Raw genomic sequence first — 21,518 nt, forward strand, 5'->3', positions numbered from 1 at the left:
ATGTCCACGTCAGCTGCAGGCTCGTTTGTGACTGACAAGTCCGATGCGGGACAGGCAGACGTGGTTGCAGGGGAAAATTGGTTGGTTGGGGTTGGGTGTTGGGTTTTTCCTCCTTTGTCTTTTGACAGTGAGGTGGGCTCTGCGGTCTTCTTCAAAGGAGGTTGCTGCCTGCCAAACTGTGAGGCGCTAAGATGCACGGTTTGAGGCGATATCAGCCCATTGGCGGTGGTCAATGTGGCAGGCACCAAGAGATTTCTTTAGGCAGTCCTTGTACCTCTTCTTTGGTGCACATCTGTCACGGTGGCCAGTGGAAAGCTCGCCATATAACACGATCTTGGGAAGGCGATGGTCCTCCATTCTGGAGACGTGACCTACCCAGCGCAGTTGGATCTTCAGCAGTGTGGATTCGATGCTGTCGGCCTCTGCCATCTCGAGTACTTCAATGTTAGGGATGAAGTCGCTCCAATGAATGTTGAGGATGGAGCGGAAACAACGCTGATGGAAGCGTTCTAGGAGCCGTAGGTGTTGCCGGTAGAGGACCCATGATTCGGAGTCGAACAGGAGTGTGGGTATGACAACGGTTCTGTATACGCTTATCTTTGTGTGTTTCTTCAGTTGGTTGTTTTTCCAGACTCTTTTGCGTAGTCTTCCAAAGGCGCTATTTGCCTTGGCGAGTCTGTTGTCTATCTCGTTGTCGATCCTTGCATCTGATGAAATGGTGCAGCCGAGATAGGTAAACTGGTTGACCGTTTTGAGTTTTGTGTGCCCGATGGAGATGTGGGGGGGGCTGGTAGTCATGGTGGGGAGCTGGCTGATGGAAGACCCCAGATTTCTTCAGGCTGACTTCCAGGCCAAACATTTTGGCAGTTTCCGCAAAACAGGACGTCAAGCGCTGAAGAGCTGGCTCTGAATGGGCAACTAAAGCGGCATCGTCTGCAAAGAGTAGTTTCCGGACAAGTTTCTCTTGTGTCTTGGTGTGAGCTTGCAAGCGCCTCAGATTGAAGAGACTGCCATCCGTGCGGTACCGGATGTAAACTGCGTCTTCATTGTTGAGGTCTTTCATGGCTTGGTTCAGCATCATGCTGAAGAAGATTGAAAAGAGGGTTGGTGTGAGAACGCAGCCATGCTTCACGCCATTGTTAATGGAGAAGGGTTCAGAGAGCTCATTGCTGTATCTGACCCGACCTTGTTGGTTTTCGTGCAGTTGGATAACCATGTTGAGGAACTTTGGGGGGCTACAATCAATAAAAATAGCTATTTGGAGGCTGTGGGCTCTTTACTTTGATGCATTCAAGGAATTTAAGACGAAGTCCGGATGAGTTTTAAAAACGGTTTATTAATTAACACAAAAGGAGTCGTAACGTCCGTGGTAACGTTCTTAAACTTGGTAATCATTAGTGTCTAACAATCAGTCTCTTCAATAATGTAATGTTCAATCTCCTCGGTAACGGTCAACAGAAAATATCAGAGCTTCACTCACCCACCATCTATCCCACCATTACAGTCAATGCAGGCTAACTAACTGCTCCAACCGCGCGCAACCCCAATGCATGCACGCAGTGCGTGCAGCCTCTGGCCCCGGGAGACAATGGTAAGCAACGGGCCTTTGGCTTTTATTACCAGCCCCTAATTATTATGTTTTGAATAATAATTACACAATTATAAATAACAATCAACTACAGTAATTTCTAATATTTTGTCGATCTTCTTTCTTTATTCTTCATAGGCCAGAGATTACCAGCACAGAGCCTTGAAAAGAGTGATCTTTACCACCACTCTGGACTAGTAAAGTATGTAGTCTTTACAATGGGCAAGGTCCAAAAATAACAACAAAATAAAGTCGGCCAGTTTTTGGGTTTCTGTTGCTGTTACAGTATTATATAAGGAAATTTGAATTCCACCAACAGACCTGTGGCACTTTAACAATATTATGCTAGTTTTAGCTGCTTTGTCAAGAAACTCTGTTTCAAGAACACTATCTCTATTTGTACTCCATGCATATTGGAATATTCATCGTCCTTCTGCAGGTTGAAGCAGTCAGACACACAAAATCCATTTGATCCATCAATTACATCATAAATCAGCTTTGATTTCACAGCCCTATTCTGGCCCATTGCTTCAGCACCCCCAGAATTTTTTATTCATTGCAAGACCAATCCCATTATGTAAATACTGGAGGTTGCTGGAGTGTTGTACAGAGAACTGCACCTCCCTTGCATTTTATAGTCAAAAATGACTGGACATTCTTTCGGTGCATATCCTAGAAGATCCTCACTGGTTATTACCACAGTCACCCTAGCACATCCAATATTTTTCTGAGCACCAGCAAATATCAAACCAAATTGCTTATATCTACTGGCTTTGAAAGAAAACTTGAGGACATGTCACAGGCCAGCACAGTTCCCTTTATGTCTGGGATAAAGGGAAATTCCAGTCCATGAGCAATCTCATTAGTACAATAGTAAACAAGAGGCATTCAGGTTCAAATTCCAAATACTTGGTTTAGGAATAGTTCTGTAAGCATCAAGCTTAGGGTGCACAATATTCACTTTTCCATATTTCTCTGCTTCTTTGGCTGCTCCTTTTCCATTTCCTTCTTTGGTGGATATGCAGCATTCTGGGACACTTTAAACTGCATATGTTGCAGCTGAGTTCCTTCTTGCAGTTTTTGCTGATGTGTCTTTTGCAGACAGCTAAAAAATACTCCACTTTTAAGAAAGTGGTTTTCTCCCTTTGTGCCCTGTGGACAAGTCTCCAAAGCAAGTCCAACTCTACAGAACAAATACCTCTTCACAGCAGGCAAACTCTCCCTTTCTTTAGTCCCCCCATCACTTTCCTTAAATACATCTGTTACAGAGGTGGCAAAAGTACTTCTTTTTATTCTTGTATGATGCACACTGTTGGAGCGTCTTTGATATCTCCATATTGGATCTGTTGAAATCTGCACTTGTCATTCAAGGAAATCTACCATATCCTTAAAATTAGTTCTTTGATTGTTTTCTGCCTGGAACTTTAAGCCCACAGTTCTCCATATATTCCTCGTCCGGTAGGGAAACTTCCTTATGATGACTAGTATATTAGGAGGCATGTCAGGCTCATGCATGCAGTTGATATCTTTCATAGCATTACAATATCCTCTTAGATATCCTTTGCGTCGTCTGGTTTTATTGATGACCATGAAAGAGCCTTCTTCAAATAAGCTGTAGCAATTTTATACTCGTTTCCAAAATGCTCCTGTAGTAGAGACTTAGCCTTTCCGAATCCTCTGTCAAAGATATATGTAGGCAACTCATTACAAGTTTCAACAGGGGTGTCTATTACTTTAAAATTTATTATAGTTTACTGAGACAATAGGGAATGTCCAGTCTCATTTAAATATTAACATCCATATTTTGTAAATAAGGGCTCCATATCTTCCAAAATATATAATATTTATCTCTTGTAAGTAATTTTCTCAAGTGGTATACAACTCCAAACTTCAGCATGCCATCTTTCTATACCAGATCCATGTCAGACTTCCAAGTTATGGCAATACATTTTCTTGTTATTGTTAAAACAACTTGAATGAACCTCTTTTGATATATATTCAATTTCAACTTGGATTCAATATTCTTAATATCACTCAATAAAAATAACATTGGATCCTATGGGAATTTAATCCCCAATATTTGTTCCAATAATTTACCCATTTCTAACAAAAAAGGTTTGACTTTAGGTCACTGCCAAGTAAAATGCAAAATGTTCACCTTTGCTTGTAGCAGGTAATGTCACATGTGCATGTTCACCTGGATTTCTGATGATTGACTGGAGTGTCAAGGGAGCTGTGGTGAAAGATTGGCTTTGAGCTACAGCCCTGTCTGCAGTTGTTATTATGGAGTTTGTGGATTTGTAACACTGCTTTGGGGGGGATTTATCCATGTGTATGCATGTCTTGTAACTGTGGTACAAAAGGATCTGCCTTAACATTAAGTGTTTTCTTTTCTTGCTGTCCTTTCTTAAAATACATTTCAATACTGTTATGAACCCAAAGGACCCCAAAACCTAGCAGCAATCAATATTCACCAAGACAAATAGTTACTTAAACAAAAGTTGCTTTTAATTATCTTTAAACATGAAAATAGAAACAAACTTTTAACTTATCTATTATTAACTTACTTAACCCCCTTCTAATTCTAAGCGCACGTGGGTGTAACGTGTATATAAGTTCAGAAAAGTTCTTTGGCTCACAGTCCAATCTCACCTCGTTCCTCTAAGTTCACTGGTTGCAGACAATTCTTATACTGTGCACAGAGTTTAACATGTATGAAGTTCACCAGGCTTTGGTGCTCGAAAGGTAAATGGTTACTGCTCAGGAAGGTTGTTGTTGGTTTTCAGAGAGAGATTTGTGTTATTCCAGGACATCCACAACTGAGGTACTTCTTCAATCACCTCAGTGTCTTGCCGACGAAACGCCCCATCATGGCTCTCCAGATGATAACTTCTTTCTTTCAGGTCACCACAGAGTGCCTTTCTGTTTCTCTTAATCCAAATGAAACATTAGACAGTCAGTCCTCTCCTCTTGCATGAACCTCAAGGGCTGACTAGGCCATCTTCCACACTGGAGCTTCTTGCCAGCCTTTCCTATTTCAGTAGGCTGACACTGTGCTCTCGCTCTCTCTCTTCTCTCTCTCTCTCTCACACACACACACACACACACACACACACACACACACACACACACACACACACACACACACACACACACACACACACACACACACACACACAGAGACTGAGACAGCCTGATTGACTCTCTCTACTTGCAATACCACATGACCCTCTTACAACATCAAGTCATCTGTAGACAATAGGGCACCAGCTTGCTCTCTTTCATTTGTTGCTTTTGGGTAAACAAGAACCCATCAATTACCTCTCTGAGCACTCTTCTCTTCAAAGCTCCTGCAAAAAGGTATGAGAAGCCACTATGTCCTCTGTTGCTTTAAAGACAATAGTCCATTTATTCTACAACATTAGTCCAATTAACACCTACTTGTGAAGTCTCCATAGGCAGTTCAAAGTTTCTGTAAGTCACTGGACACGAAGTCTCCAGTATTTCAAATAAGATTTGTTTTAAAGTTTTTGTATGTAACCTACTCTAACCTTTCCCAAATTATCACCCAAAAATATTTCTATATTTTCTGTCACAATACTTTATTTTGTCACTTCAAATAAGTTCTCCTAGTACCCTCGCCTTGGCCTATTAGCAGCAATATTTGCATCCAGCTACCTTTTTTTGCCTCCTTAGCTACTCCTTCTCCCTCCTGCTCCTCCTGCTTATCCAAGGCATGTTTATTCTTAAGCCATTTTTGTTGTGCAACAAGAGCAGCCACTTCAGCCTGAACCTTTAAATGTGGAGATGTTGTACTGGAGACTCTGGAGCTTGATTCAGAAGAACTTAATTTGCTTCTCCTATCACCTGATTGTATTTCATCCTGTTTGTCACATGTTGCCTTAATGTTTGATTTTTTTTTCTCCAGTTTGAATTGCTCATCCTTTGCATTTTCATCCTTTCACCATCATTTTGAGACACAACTTCAGCCATTTCCAAGTTGCCAACTTTAAATTCAGTTGACATCTTCTGCAGTGGTCTTAATTGTGCCTCAGCGGCGGCAGCCATTTTACACGTCTCCATCCAACTGTCCGCTGAACTTGAGAACCGAGCACTCACAACATAAGCACAAAATCAACAGTCTGGGAATCCACAAAAGTAATCCTACTGCTTCTGATGGCTGTGATGCACTGCTGTCAACAAGCAAGTTTCTACCACAGCAGCAGTCGATGATATCGCTGTGATTCTCAACAAATGACTCTGCTAGTGTTTTCATAGGACCTTCTGCTCTGGGATTAGAAGCCCTGGACCCTTCCATGGCCGATGCTCAGACCAATGGAGGCAGATTGCTGTCAGCAGCCTGAACTTGGCATTTCCAACTAGGGTGGTCATAGGTTACTATTTTTTAATATGATTTAAGAGATATTGCAAAAACAATAAATGCAAACACTGTGTGTGTGTGTGTGTGTGTGTGTGTGTGTGTGTGTTTTATATATTTACATATATATATTTTTTAATATATATTTTATAGTAACCCATGACCATGTCCTTTGGAACGGCTACCCTATTTCCAACATGGTCTCCATATTGCTTTCAGTATCGCCCCAAACCAAAGAGGGACAATGTTCATTCAATCAATTCAGTCTTAGATGCGACTACTTTCTATTGACTAAATGTAGTGAACACAATCCATAAAAAAGCCGCTCGGAGACTAAATGGGCTCTTTACTTCGACATAACCATATAACCATTTACGGAGCGGAAACAGGCCATGTTGGCCTTTCGAGTCCGCACCGGTTCACTGATTTTGTGCAAGGAATTCACAATGAAATCCAGTTGAGTTTTACAAATGGTTTATTAATTAACACAAAAGGACTCGTAAGGTCCATGGTAACATTCTTAAACTTGAAAATGGTCAATGTCTAGCGACCAGTCTCTTGGATAACATAACATTGAATCTCCTCGGTAATAGTCAACAGAAAATATCGGAGCCTCACCCACCGTCTATTCCGCCATTACAGTCAATGCAGGCTAACTAACTGCTCCAACCACACACAACCCCTGCACATGCACCAACTCCCAGTCCATAGTGCATGTGCACTAGAAGATACCAAATGCACTCAGCCTCCAGATCCTGAGATGCCACTGACGCCTGCAGCCAAACCAAAAAACAATAAAGAACAAAATCACAAAATTCTGTAGACACCATGGTTGAAGTAAATACACAAAATGCTTGAGAAGCTCAGCAGGTCAAACAGTGTCCTTTATGTAGCAACAGCAAAGATACACAACTGACATGTCAAGCTTGAGCCTTTCATCAAAGTCTGGCTCTTACAGAAGGTGTCTTAATGTGAAACAATTTTGGACTCCAAGATTACTGTGTGGTAGTTGTTCTTTTCCCAATTATTTCACAGGAAAATACATTTGCAATGTGTAGGTGGATAAGAATACAATCAAGTGGGTTTCTTCCTTGCAATCTCTTACCACCTGCCATAGGTGTAATTTACAGCAAAATCTCTCAAAACATCACCAACTCAAGTTGTGGTGCTACCGAGCCCTCTTGGTAATGGAGCAGAAATTAAGAAAAATAAATGAGAGAAACTCCAGCCAATGTAAATATCATCCCTAAGTGTGGACTGTAAAGGTCCATAAGAAATGTGTACATTTCAATGAGATTGCCCCTTTTTTCTTTTGAAGGTATAGGTCCAGTTGCTTAACCTTTTGTATGACAAATCTCCATCCCAGAAGTCAATCTGATTGACCAGTGCTGCATTTCCTCTATCTCACGTACATTCTTTATGACTGTTTTTAAATATTCTTAAGCTTAACATTTTCATTCTAATTGCTTGCTGCAAATATATTTTATCTTTTACTAATTCGTGTTCAATGACACCTCAGTCTCTATGAACATCAAATCCTTTCCCTTTAAAAAAAAACATTTGTATTTCCATCTTCAATGCCCTTTTTACATTGTGCTTATTGAAATTGTCATTCTGAATAAATAATGATTCCTCAACTGAGGGAGGGCAGTAGAGATCATCAACAGATGGTCCCATTGCCCATATTTTATCTGATTGCATTAACACCAGACACCATAAAATCCCAGACTTTATGTACATATTACACAACTTGCTTCTATCTCTGGTGTCCTGACTCCTGGGAAAATTACATTCAAGGTCAGTTCAGAACTTTGGATGAAATGTGTGATTTTTTTTTTGAGGATGACTTTTTTAACAGAGGGTGATGAGTATATGGTACAGGCTACTGGAGGAGGTGATTGAGGCAGGTACTATTGCAATGCTTAAGAAAAATTTGGATAGACACATGAATAAGATGGGTTCAGAGGGATGTGGGCCAGACACAAGCAGGTGAGAGTTGACCATGAGACATGGTTGGCATGGGCAATTTCAGGTGAAGGGCCTGTTTCTATGCTGTATGACTGTGGCCAGAACTTGAGGTATATTTAATTCAATGCAGATTTTTTTTACTAACTTGAATTATGAACAATTAATTCAGAAATATGTGTACCCTCAAACTTTTCTATTGGATTAGTACCTCTGATATTTTTAATTAAAAAAAAACTTTTACTTAATAAGTCATAATAATTCAAAACTATACGCTTTGCATACATAAATTCATATATAGTGACATTTTCCATTTTCTCCCCATCCCTCTCCTTCCCCCAAAATTAACCCCAAAGAAAGGGTGTCACCTGATTATTATCCAATTTTTTTTGACTCAATAAATAATATGTATAATATTATATTCGGTTACACACATTAAGAGTTGGAAGTTTTTCAAATTGTCCAAAACTATCTCGTAAATTATAGGTAATTTTTTTCTAATGGAATACAGCTCTCTATTTCTATTTACCAGCATTGTATTTTCAAAGATGTTTCCATTTTCTAAATTGTTGCTATGCTTTTTTTTGCTGCTGCTAAATCAGTCATAATAAATCCAATTTCAAGTGTAAGTCTTTATCATTTCTATTACTTAGTAGAAAAATGTTGGATCTTTAGGTATTCTATTTTTTGTTATTTGATTTAATATTAGATTCAATTCATCCCAGAAAAAATTTACTTTCTCACACGTCCAAATTGAATGTAGTATTGTACAAATTTCTTGTTTACAACGGAAGCATTTATCTGATAAATCCATTCTTTTAATTTTTGAGGTGTAATATGTAATCTATGTAACATTATATTGTATCATATGATACTGAATATTTATTGTATTTATCATAATACCATTACATAGTTCAGACCAAGTTTCATTTTTATCTGTACATTTAAATCTTCTTCCCAACTTTGTTTTAATTTTTACATTTCTTTATCATTTGTATTATTTTGTAATTTAATATACATATTAGTAATAAATTTTTAACTATTGATGTATCTGTGTATTCAAAACAGCTTGACTCAGGTAGCCTTAAACTTCTTCCTTTCTTCTCCTTTAACTATATTTTTAATTGATAATAAGAAAATATGTGTCATTTGATATTTTATATTTATCTTTCAATTGATCAAATGTCATTAAAATATTACCTATGAAACAATCTTTTATTCTTTTAATTCCTTTTCTTATCCATTCATTAAAAAATGTATTGTTCATTATAAGAGGAATTAATTGATTTTGCTTTAACAATATATTTGGTAGTTGATAGTTTAACATCCCTCTTTCTAAATATATATTACTCCATATTTTTAATATATGGTATAATATTGGTGTATTTTTATTCCTTACTAATTTATCATTCCATTTATAAATTAAATGTTCAGAAACATTCTCTTCTAATTTATATAATTCTATCCTGAGCCAAGCCAGTTTTTTCCCTAGTTGATAGAAGTTTGTCAAAAATTTTAATTGAGCTGCCTTGTAGTAGTTTTTAAAATTTTGGTAGCTGCAAACCCCCATGTTTATATGACCATGTTAACTTGTCAAAAGCCACTCTTGATTTCTTACCCTTCCATAGAAATTTTCTTATTATTGCATTTCTGGAAAAAATTTTCAAGATCAGGGAATAGGTAATGATTTGAAAAAAAAATATTGTAATCTTGGAAATACATTTATTTTTATACAGTTTACCCTCCCTGTCAGTTATAGATAAGTCTTTCCATTTTTCTAGATCATCTTGGATCTTTTTTAATAGTGGTTGATAGATTAATTTAAACAGATGTTTTAAATTATTGTCTTTTCTAATACCTAGATAATGTATTGCCTGCGTCTGCCATTTAAAAGGAGATTCCTGTTTACAATGTGTATAATCAGCTGTTTTCATTGGCATTACTTCACTTTTATCAGTGTTAACTTTATATTCTGATACTGCATCGTATTCTTTCAATTTAGTATGTAACATCTTTAATGACTTTTCAGGTTGTGTTAAGTACAAATAACATTGTCAGCAAATAGAGTAAGATATTTTTAATTTTAAGAAATACCTATGAATCTTGTCTGTATGCACCAATCCATTGACAATCTCGCATTGCCGGTAACACAGCACCTGGTGGGAGTCAAAGCATTGCATGCAAATTAAGAATAACGATGGCACAGTTTTACTATACAGGACCATTTCACTAATCATGCAAATTTGATTTCCATTTAAGATTATGGTGCCCTCTTTTAAGCAAATCATTTTAACAATGTAGTAGAAATGAAAATTCTTGTTCAATGCTTCTGTTTACAGAGTGCTGCTGAGACAAAACAAGATGCAGATAAAACATTTAATGATGCCATGGATTTGGAAGAAGAAGTAAGTGAAATGATGAAAAAACTGAAAGTGGCAGAAGATGAACTTGCTAGCAAAAAGGATGAAGCAGACCAAGACATGATGATGGCTGATATGGTGAGTATCTGCCAGGTTTTTCGCTTATTATATGGAAATATTATTTAAAAATATCTAGGCATTATTTTAGAATTTTATATATAACTCTCAAACTTTTTCTTCTAGGCTTCTCAGGCTGCTAAAGAAGCTGATGAGCAGGCAAGAAAGGCCAAAAAATCTGTGCAGGGTGTACTGAATATTATCAATAAGCTTCTGGGAGAACTGGGTAGGTTTTAACTTGCCTATTGATTGATGTGCGCTAATTTGGATTTCATAGCGTAGGATGATCCTGGCTTTATTGTGGTGGTTTTTCAGATTACTTCACCCTTTTTGTTTTGAGGGAGGGAAGCATATCCAAAACAAAAGTTCGTGTTATTGCAAAATGCTGTGCTAATGGTGTCTATCATCATGGGTACTGTGCAGATGAAATAGCTAGTTTAAAAGAAACTCCAAAGGGTCAATAATTCAACCTGACACCCAATATTGTTAAATGCTCTTGACTTTATTGGAATGCACACAAATATTAATGTAACATGTATCATCAGATTAAACTATGTTACTTGTGCCTGTATTAGACACTAGCAATTATTTTCTTTTTTTTTCAAGGGTCTTTTCAGATTCCACCAACTTTTCAGTTTTCCCTTACCAACAGGTTACGATTTTATCATAAATATGCTCTGCATAAAATTTGTGTAATTCCAAGGCATCTCATAGCTAGTTTTCTTTAGCTGTTTGTGCTTCAGAATCTGCATCCACTTTGTAGTATTAGGATTATACATGAGGAATCTGTATAAATGTACAACTAATAAAAGGGGCATAAACTGAGTCCCACCAATGAAGAAATCATACAGGCCAGCAGATTAATTTCACCATTTATTCCTTCTTACCTCTTAGGAAGATTAGAAGGTTAAAGGTCTTAAGATTAATTGTGTCTTTAAAATGTAATTGACCATTTATCACTTATCTTGGGAAGGAGGAGATTTCATACTCCTAAGGCTTCTCTCCAATGGATTTAATTCAGTATATTGGCTGCCAATTCCACACAGCAAGTGATGTAGATGGAACCAACTGAGAGGTTTTTGAAAAGATTCAAAGAGTTATACAGCACAGAAACAAACTTTTGGTCCAAACCATCTCTCAAGCTGACCAAGATGCTTATTGAAACCAATTTCATTTGCCTGTATTTGGCACATACATCTCAACATACCTGTTTTTAACCACCTCCAACAGATTGTTTCGTTTACCCACCACCCTCTATAGACAACTCTTTCCAAGTTCTAATACTTCCCAATTACAAAATGTGTCATCTTCAAAGAAACTTAAACAACGCTATTCCGAATTACTATCTTATTAATCCAATCAATCAAACTTGGTAGTTGCAGCTGTAAGTACCTTTAATTCATTGATAAAACGAATAAACATTTTGCATAACTTTGCCTTGAGATTTTCTTAATGATGAGTAAATAAAGCGTATAGCATAATGATAATGATATTCAACTTTAAACAGATATAAAAGAAATAAACAAAATAAGCTGAATTCAAAGAAAAGTATCTCGCTTACATCTGTCATGATTCTTAGAATGGGATACAAACTCTCATTTCACATGGATATTATGACATCATAGTAACTATGGTAACACTACAAACAATCCTTTCTTAAAGGGATAGGCACAAAATTAACAAAAATCAAAAACACAAGGTTTTAACCTTTACACCCTCTGTGTGGAAATCCTGCCCCTCAAATCCCCTTTAAATCTTTCCAACCTCAGACATCTGGAAACTTATTAATTCTCTCCCAAATTATTAAAATATATGACTAATAATAAAAAACCCCAGCATCAATCACTGTGGTACATACCTGAGGTGAATAGCTCAGCCTCCTACCACCAAACCAATGTTCTATCCAGTTTGTTATCTCACTCTGGATCCTATGCTTTTTTAAAATTTATTTTATTTATAAATTTTAAATCATATAACATTAATTATAACATATTCATGCAGATATTATATAATTAAGTAAACCCCCCCTCCCCCACAACCTCCACGTCCACCCCACTAACACCCTCTTCCTCCCCCTTCCACTACAAAGAATGAAGAAAGGAGATCATCACTTAAAAACAACAATAATTAACGTTTTAGCTGTGGAGACTGAGACACCCACCGGAGCGACCGAGAGATTAAATCTTCATACCAAGAATTTTTAAATATGGGCTCCATACTTTTACAAAAAAATTATATTTCTCTCTCAAATTATACATTATTTTTTCTAAAGAAATACAGGATTTCATTTCAGTATGCCATCTTTGCATTCCTAAAGCTAAATCAGATTTCCAAGTAATAGCCAAATATATTTTAGAAATGGCCAAAGCTAAACATAAAAATTCAATTTGATACATAGTCAATCTCAATCTTAAAGCAATAAAAACAGCATTGGATAAAACTGTAGACTCACTTTTAATACTTGCTCCAAAAACAATTTTTATTCAAAAATTCTTAACTTTGGAACAAGTCCAAGTCGAATGAAAAAAAGTACCTATCTCTTGTCCATATCTAAAACACATATCTGAAGAAATTCATTCAAATTTTTGAGGGGTTAGATTCAATTGGTGTAAAAAAAAAAAAAAATTATATCTTGCGTTTATAAGCTTAGTCATGATATCCTTACACAAATTTCTCCATACATTTTTGTCTATCTTCCTGTTTAAATCAAGTTCCCATTTCATTCTTGATTTATGAACATTAAACTTGGGCATTTTGTTTTATAATAACTTAAACATCTCAGAAATAAACTTATTTGTTTCTTCCTTAGTAAGCAATAATTCCAAAGCCGATTGTCTAGTAATTTTAAACTATGACCTAATTTTCCCAATAAAATTTTTTTAACCTAGTAACAAAAAAATGTATTAGTAGGGACTTGAAATTTCTCCTTCATTCAATTAAAAGATACAAGCTTCCCTGCTTCAAAACACTCTTCAACTTGTTTAATCCCCAACTGATTCCATATCTTTAAAAACTGATTATTTACAATAAAAGGAAATAGTTTATTTTGATATATCCTATGCTTTCTAACTTTCTGGACCAGCCTATTATGTGGGACCTTTTTAGAAGCTTTGCTAATGACCATACAGATAATGTCCACTTCATTAATTCTCTTGGTACTTCCTCAATTGTACAGTTATAATTCCATTCACAACAAAAATCTTTTGAATCAAACAAAGCTACACTTAAAATGAAAGAAGTATTTATCTATGATATCTTTACAGGCCATAGAACACTGCATCTCAGAACAGGCCCTTTGGCTCATGATGTTGTGCTAATCTATAAACCTACACCATAGTAATCTAACCCCTTCTACATACCATAGATGTCCATTTTTCTTGTATCCATGTTGCCTATCTAAGAGTCTTTAAATGTCCCTATTACACCAGCCTCCACCATCACCATTTGCATTCCAGGTACCTACCACTCTGTGAGTATATTTTTTTTTAAAAAAGGTCTCTGATGTATCCCCTAAACCTTCCTCCACTCACCTTCAACAGATGTCCTTTGGCACTTGCTATTGTTGGCTTGGAAAAAATGTACTGGCTGTGCACCCGATCTATGTCTCTGATCATCTTGTATAACTTGATTAAGTCTCCTCTTAACTTTTGACTCTCCAAAGAGAAAAGCACTACAATGTTCAACCTTGCTTCATAAAACATTTTCTCCATTCCAGGCAACTTTCTAGTAAATCTCCTCTGCACCATTTCTAAGCTTCTACATCCTTCCTCTAATAGGCAACCAGATATGCACACAATACTCCCAACTAGTTTTATAGAACTGCAACATTACCTCATGGCTCCTGAATGCAATCCCTTTACAAATGAAGACCAGCACACCATACATCTTCTTTAATTACCCTATCAATTTGGGCATCACCCTTGAGAAATCGATGGACTTGAATACAAGATTTCTTTGGTCTCTTTGTTAAGAGTTGTGCCATTGACCATTCACTCTACCCTCAGGTTTGACCTTCTAAAGTGCATCACTTCACATGTATCCGAATTGGAACTCCATCCGCCTTCTCTCTGCCCAACTCTGCAATTTATCTCTATCCTGTTGTAACCTGCAACAACCTTCTACATTGACACTTCCAACCTTTGTGCCATCTGGAAACCTACTAACCTGCCCTTCCACTTCTTTGTCCAAATCATTTATTAAAAATTACTTAGAAACAAGGGTCCTAGAATTGATCCCTGCAGAACACCACTAGTCACCAACCTGCAATCAGAACACATTCCATCTATGACCATCCTCTTCCAGGAAGTCATTTCCATGCAGCCAAGGCTCCATGGATACCATGCCTCGTGACTTTCTGAATAAGCCTTTTATGGGGGACTGCCTTGCTGAAATCTGCATACATCACACCCACTGCTTAACCTTCATCAAATTCTTTTGTTATCTCCTCAAAAACACAATTAGGCTTGTTCATGAATCCTCTCCAATAATTTGCCCACCACTGACGCAAGACTCGTTGGTCTATAGTTCCCAGGATTTTCCATCTCACCTTTCTTAAACATTCGACATTCTTGAATCCTCTGGCACCTCTCCTGTGTCTGCAAAGATCACTGCCAATGTCCCTCATTTCTGGACAGGTAACCTGGGGTACATCTTGTCAGAGCTTAGCTAGATGAAAATTTTTCAGGAGATCCAGCACTTCCTTTTTCTCATCCTCAACATGATCCTGCATTGTAGCCTGTTCTACATTGACCTTGCATTCACCAAGATTTGTCTCCTTGGTGAATACTGAAACAAAGTATTTATTTTGGGTATCCAGGCACATGCTGCTGCCCTTTATCCCTAAATGGCTCCACCCTCACTCTGGTAATGCTTCTGTTCCTCACATAAGTGTAGAATCCCTTCGGGTTCTCCTTAATCTTATTTGCCAAGACCTTCTCATACCCCCTTCTAGCTCACCTAAATGTCTTTGCTAGACATCATTTAATTCTCATGAACCCTTTCTGGCTCTTGCTTTATAAACCTTATGTATGCTTACTTCTTGACGAGGTGTCCCACCTCTCTTGTTAACCATGGCCTTTACCCTGCTGTCTTGTTCCTGTCTCAATTGGACAAACCTTATCCAGAACTCCGCACAATTGGTCCCTAAACACCCTACACATTTCTGCTTGCATTTCCCTGAGAACATCAGTTCCTGCCTAATCACTTTGTAATCAGCCCTTTCCCAATTAAACACTTTCCCTTTTTTCTGCTCCTATCCTTGGCTATAACTATGCTATAGGTGAATAAGTTGTGGTCTGTTTCAAAAATTCTTCCCCACTGAGAGCTTTGTCACCTGACTAGGTTCATTACCCAGTAATAGATTAAGTGTAGCCTTTCCTCTAGGTGGCTTGTTCACATAGTGTGTCAGAAGTTCTTGGACACACCTGTCAAATCCTTCCCCATTTGCTCCTTTTGCTCTTAGAAAGTATCAGTCTATATGAAGGAAGTTGAAGTTTCCCATAACAACAACCCTGTTATTTTTTCTCACATTTTCAAAATCTGCCTGGTGGCTATTTGGGGGCCGATTGGATAATCCCAATAGAGTGATTGTACTCTTCCTGTTTCTGTCTTTAACCTATATTGACTCAGTAGATGATCCCTCCACCACATCCGCCCTATCTGCAGCTGTGATACTATCCCTGATTATCAATTCATTCACCCACAAATTGGAGGAAGAACACTTCATATTCCTCTCCAAATAGATTACTTTAGTATTGACTTCTCTGGTTTCAATTAGGCCCCTACGCTGTCTCTCTCTCTCATTCATATCCCTCTGTCTCCTTTCCTCCAGCTTCTCGCCCTCTTCCCTCTTCATTCAGAGAGCTCTCCCCCTCCCCATCACTTTTCCATTTTTTTGCTTCTCCCCTTCCACCCATATCCACCTTTTGTCAGTTGGTCTGTGCTCCTCCACCTTCTTTTCTTCTCCCCACACCTTTTCATTCAGGTGCCAACCTACTTTTTGTTCATACCTTGACAAAGGACTTAGGCCCAAAATATTGGTTATATTATATTTGTTCCCTATGGACGCTGCAAGATGTGCTGATGTTTCCCATTCTTCTTATTCTATGGAGGTACTTTTTCTGAAATTGAACAATGAATGGGGAAAAAATTTTGGAAAATAAGAATCTATACTTTTCAAAAACCTGTTCCTGCATCCTGGAATTGACACCTTTAATTATATGTAATCTCTATTTCCCAAGTCCTTTTAAATACATTTGGTTTAAAAAAAAATAATTGTTATTAAATGTTCTCTATTCAACTGAATATTGCTAACTCAGAGTAAATCTGGTGAGACCGTTACAATTTACAATACACTGGTTTGCATAGGCAGAGAAAAGTAACTGAAGATTCCAAAAACCCTCATAAGATATGGTAGATTGAGAAAGAAGAAAATCAATTACACCAATAATTTTTTAAATCTGGATTACAATTAAGTATTCTGCTCTTTGAGTTGATCTTAGCTTTTTTTTTTACTTTGAATTACTTAATTTATTTAGCACTCAGTAAACATCTTCCATTGATTCTGGATAAATTTCAATAATATGTCAGAAAAATAAATAGATAACTAACAAAATACCCTTTTTGATTATTCTAGTTGCTCAAATTATCTGAATTCAGTATCCATTTAAAGTGGCAGAATATCATATCATCAGGTTCAGTTTGAAAGCTCTGCAATTGTGATTTAGTGAATGAGAACATAAATTGGCTTCTCAATATGGTAATATTTGTATTTTTCTAAATTAATTCACTGTATGTAATTTTTAGTTCCAAACAAATTCTTCAATTTTGAGCAATTTATCGTGGGTGCTTTCAAAACTGTGACTTGAGTTTTTTGAAATATGTAAAATGTTAACATATTTCTCAAATGAAAGCCATCCATGTAAACATTACAGTTAGGTTTTAATTGTATGAATTGGATCCTCTTAAACTTGTACTCTAGAACCAGTAATCTAAATACTGCTGATGACATAACCTAAATTGAATCCTGTAGCATGGTTGAATGGGGCAACTATCAAGCAAAATCATTTTGTTTGTGTCCATTCATTAGATGATGCGATCACATGCATCACTTCCTCCAATACCAGTAACCTTTGGTCCTGGGTTTTGGAAAGGCATGCACCATTGAATCAGCAGTGATTTATAACGCATTCCTTCTGGTAATTATCCAGTTAGAGATTAGTGAACAAAGTTGTTGCTGTGTTGGGTATGTTTTAATTTGTAAGCAAGCTATCACAAGACAAAGGAACAGGAGGCGGCCACTAGGTCCATCGAGTCTGTTCCGTAAAACTACACTAAGCTACTCTACACTAGTTCCAATTTCCGGCCTTTTCAAAGATTGTGCCTTTCATTCACAATAATGAATATAAATTGATAAACACATTCAAAGTTCACCCAAAGGAAATGAAATTATTTGCACGCATCCAAAGCAGAACAAATTTAGAACTAATTTTGATATATATTTGATAAAAAGATGTTTTGTGAGAAGGTCCCAATAGTATCAGTGTACAAAGGAACTGTACTCACTGGTTTACCAACCCCAGTCTGCCTTTCATCATAGCACATAGAATTTTCATGTCTTTAGAATAATAACTCTGCCATATTTTAATTTGATTAGCTTGTATGCTTAAATATATTTTCTTGGTGCATTGGAATAATAATTATTTTGATTATATTTACAGGTCAGCTGGATAATGTAGATGTTAATCGGCTAAAAGAAATTGAAAAAACTCTCAATGATGCCAAGGATCAAATGAAAGAGAGTGATTTAGAAAGGAAGTTAGCAGATCTAGAAAAGGCTGAAAAAGAACAAGCTAATGCAATTATCACCTATGAGCAGGATATTGAAGATATCCTGAAGGACATTAAAAACCTAGAGGACATCAAACAAACATTACCTCCTGGCTGTTACAATACTCAGTCTCTGGAGACCCCATAGTCACATTCACATTCTATCCAAAAAGCTTCAGTGACATTGTACAGAAATTGCCTTATTACCAAATCTTTTTCAATGTGTGACACATCATTCAGTGTTCCAAGGCTCATAACTGAAATTCCTCAGGCATCAAATGCAGCTGCTTGGATGAAGCACAAGATTGTGGACAGTGGGGTGGTGTGAGTGACATACCTATATGACAAGCTACTATGATCCTGGAAGAACTAAGTTTGTGTTCAAAGAACAATCCGAGAAAGCCACACTTCATCTGCCTGATTTAATCACCACACTATTAGCCTTAAATTATTAGGCATGTCATTCCACTGCCCCATCACAAAGGCTCCTTTTGCTGCAAGGAGAAAGAAAGTCAACTTCTATCACTATGAGTGGTATTGAAATAACTGAGCTATTAATGTAGGTTTGTCTCTCCCCCTTGCTGCATGGAGCCATTGGTTCTTTATTGCATTCAACTCAATGGTATTAACATAGCTTTATGATCTGTCATTCTCCCCCCACTTCCCACTGCTTTCTTAAATGACCAGACTAGCTGTGAAGGATTTAGTTGTTAACATGTTAATATTTAATTTTTTACCACTCCATTCCCTGACTGCACATTAAATCACATCACTTTAGGGTAGTAGTAAGTCACTTTAAGAGCATTATATACAGTATTCAACATGTTAATGTTGTAAATTACCGTGAAAGCTGGTCTTCTCATTAGAAAACACAGTCTTATAATACTAATCCCTTTGCTCCTTATTTTTTTCACTTTATTTTGCAACAGTAAAATGCCCATAAAGAAGTCTTGCATTTTTTTGGTGTAGACCACACTCTGTTTCTGTTCCCGAGACGGTTGCTTCATCTATATCAAAAGCAGAACTTATTTTTTACAGCGACACTCTATGCAACTTTGTACATGGCGTAGCAAAAAAAATAAAATTACCTGATACACTGGTGCTATTAATTATTTCAAATGTTTTATTTTTGTGTGAATGTTTTTTATCATATAATAGTATGAGGAAATGTTGAGTCTGTTTTTGTGTAAATATACTCTACATAATAGGTTCAGGACTGGCTCTGAGTTACCTCCCCATTCTCAAGTTTCTGCTACCAAAATAGAACAGTTTATACAACTTTCTGATTGCCTTAGGAATTCTGTGGTATTTTGCTTGCTTGTATACACAGCTTAGATTTTATTTTCTATTTGGGGCTGCCAGTCTTTAAACTTATTTGGAGAAAAAAAAATTCCAGAAGATTATTACTGATGTATAAATACACTCTAAGTATCCAATATTTCAGAGTGGTTATTTGAAATGCTTTCCTCCCTCCCATCTTCCTGCAACTTCCCACCCACCCGCTTCCCAAATGCCATCCTTGAAAATTTTCCCCTGCTCAAACTTGTTGAAAAATGTACTTCATTTTATACCATGCATTTTAAGTCGGGAAAGTTTTCCTATTTTTGGCCCAGATGGAAATACATAAAATAAATCTGTTATACAAAATTGGGAGAATGAAACTTTGGCAATCTATGCTGTTACTTATCCAGCATGTGCCTTGTGGAGGGGAGATGGGCTGTGTGTGCCTTTACCCTTTATCCTGACAGTGTTATGCCAGACTGAATTGTCTCTGCAAACTGATGTAAAATTTAACATTTGGCTTCTTGCAATTCTGTTTGTAATCACTTTTAACTAGTGTGTAATTTCTGTCACTGATGAACATTATTGATAATGACTTAATCACCCATAATTGCACATACAGTTTTAGACAGGAACAAACACTGAAGTTAGCACTGAGCAGGGCTAAAGGGTTGCACGCTTTTTTCCCCAAATATCGTGCCTGAAGCAAAAAGATGCATCTCTATTTTGAAGTTTTACTGTAACAGCCTCTCCTGACACTCTACTTAGACAATACAGCCATTTTGTACCTTTTACAGCTGTAATACTATTTATCATGTAAGGAAGTCAATTAATCAAAAGTATGAGGTTAACGTCCTGCCTGTAGAAGAATCATGTACAGTATGGAAAAGGTGCAACAAACTCAGCACATTGTGTGGTGAGAAATAGTTCCAAATCGTCTTATCCTATACCTTTTGTTGTAAGCCTTCTGCCTTAAAGTGCCATCATACTGTTAGGAAAGACGTGCAACACTTATACAATTTTATGTGTAAAACAGTATTTCTTATTTATAAGACACAATATTTGTAATCTTTATCCAGGTCTCCTTGTGGGTGTTGCACATTCTTCTTGTAATGATGTGACTTCAGAACACTGCTTTTACCTAACACCTCTTTTCACCTAATTGCAGTGGCCAAATGCCTGGCAGATTATTGTTTAATACTATTTTTGTCTGTAAATCAAATTGTATCATTTAAATAAATAAATGTGGTATTACATCAATGTCTGATCATATGTTTCATCTTGTTCTTTAAAACGTTTCCTTATCCTGCATTTAAAATTTGTATTGAGCAACTCTGTAAAATATAAAAAAATTATTTTGCCTCACCCAAAGGTGCTAATCTCTTGGTTCTTCAACAACACCTATAAATGGTTAACAAGAAAAATTCTTTTAGCTAAATAATAAATGCTTGCATCTCTATTTAATAGATTACACAGTTATACTATCAACATCAAAAATATTAAAAAGGAAAAGTTTAATTCTGGCAATGCGAGTTGCTGACTGTATGTTAAAATACAAGCATATACTTAAGATATCATTCTTGGAAAAGAACAAAAAGTCTAGATGTGAAACACCACTTTTCAGTTCAGTGTCTGCCGTTAAATTTGGAAAAACACCATTCGCCCTAATTATTCATTTAAATTTGATCTTAAAGGTTTATAATATAAAATCCAATGGCTCCTGTGTAAGAGATAACCGTGCGTTCAAGTATTGTCTATCACTGGGAGTTTTTGACCTTTATTGCTGGATGTCATGCAGTATTGAAAACATAAGCAACATTTTTATAAGCCTTTGATTGATGGAAATGGACCAGGGGCTGAGAGTGGGGATTTCTTCCAGGGAGGAATGACACCAATGGATGAAGAACTATGTTCTATTCCAGTGGTTTCAAACTTTATTTCCACTCACATACCACCTTAAGTAATCCCTGTACCATAGGTGCTCTGTGATTAGTAAGGAATT

The 21,518-nt window shown here is 36.8% G+C and overlaps 1 protein-coding gene across 2 annotated transcripts in view; it reads left to right on the forward strand.

Moving 5' to 3' along the window:
• Window positions 1-20,776, forward strand: part of lamc1 (laminin, gamma 1) — a 192,152-nt gene extending 171,376 nt beyond the window's left edge. For both annotated transcript variants that reach the window (XM_069938200.1, XM_069938198.1), the window contains 3 exons: window positions 10,271-10,429; window positions 10,535-10,634; window positions 18,127-20,776. In XM_069938200.1, the coding sequence (XP_069794301.1) occupies window positions 10,271-10,429; window positions 10,535-10,634; window positions 18,127-18,383 (516 nt within the window). In that variant the 3' untranslated portion in view covers window positions 18,384-20,776. The remainder of the gene's footprint in view (window positions 1-10,270; window positions 10,430-10,534; window positions 10,635-18,126) is intronic.
• Window positions 20,777-21,518: the final 742 nt, after the last annotated feature.

This window comes from Narcine bancroftii, chromosome 5, assembly GCF_036971445.1.
Source record: "Narcine bancroftii isolate sNarBan1 chromosome 5, sNarBan1.hap1, whole genome shotgun sequence".
Taxonomy (NCBI): Eukaryota; Metazoa; Chordata; class Chondrichthyes; order Torpediniformes; family Narcinidae; genus Narcine; species Narcine bancroftii.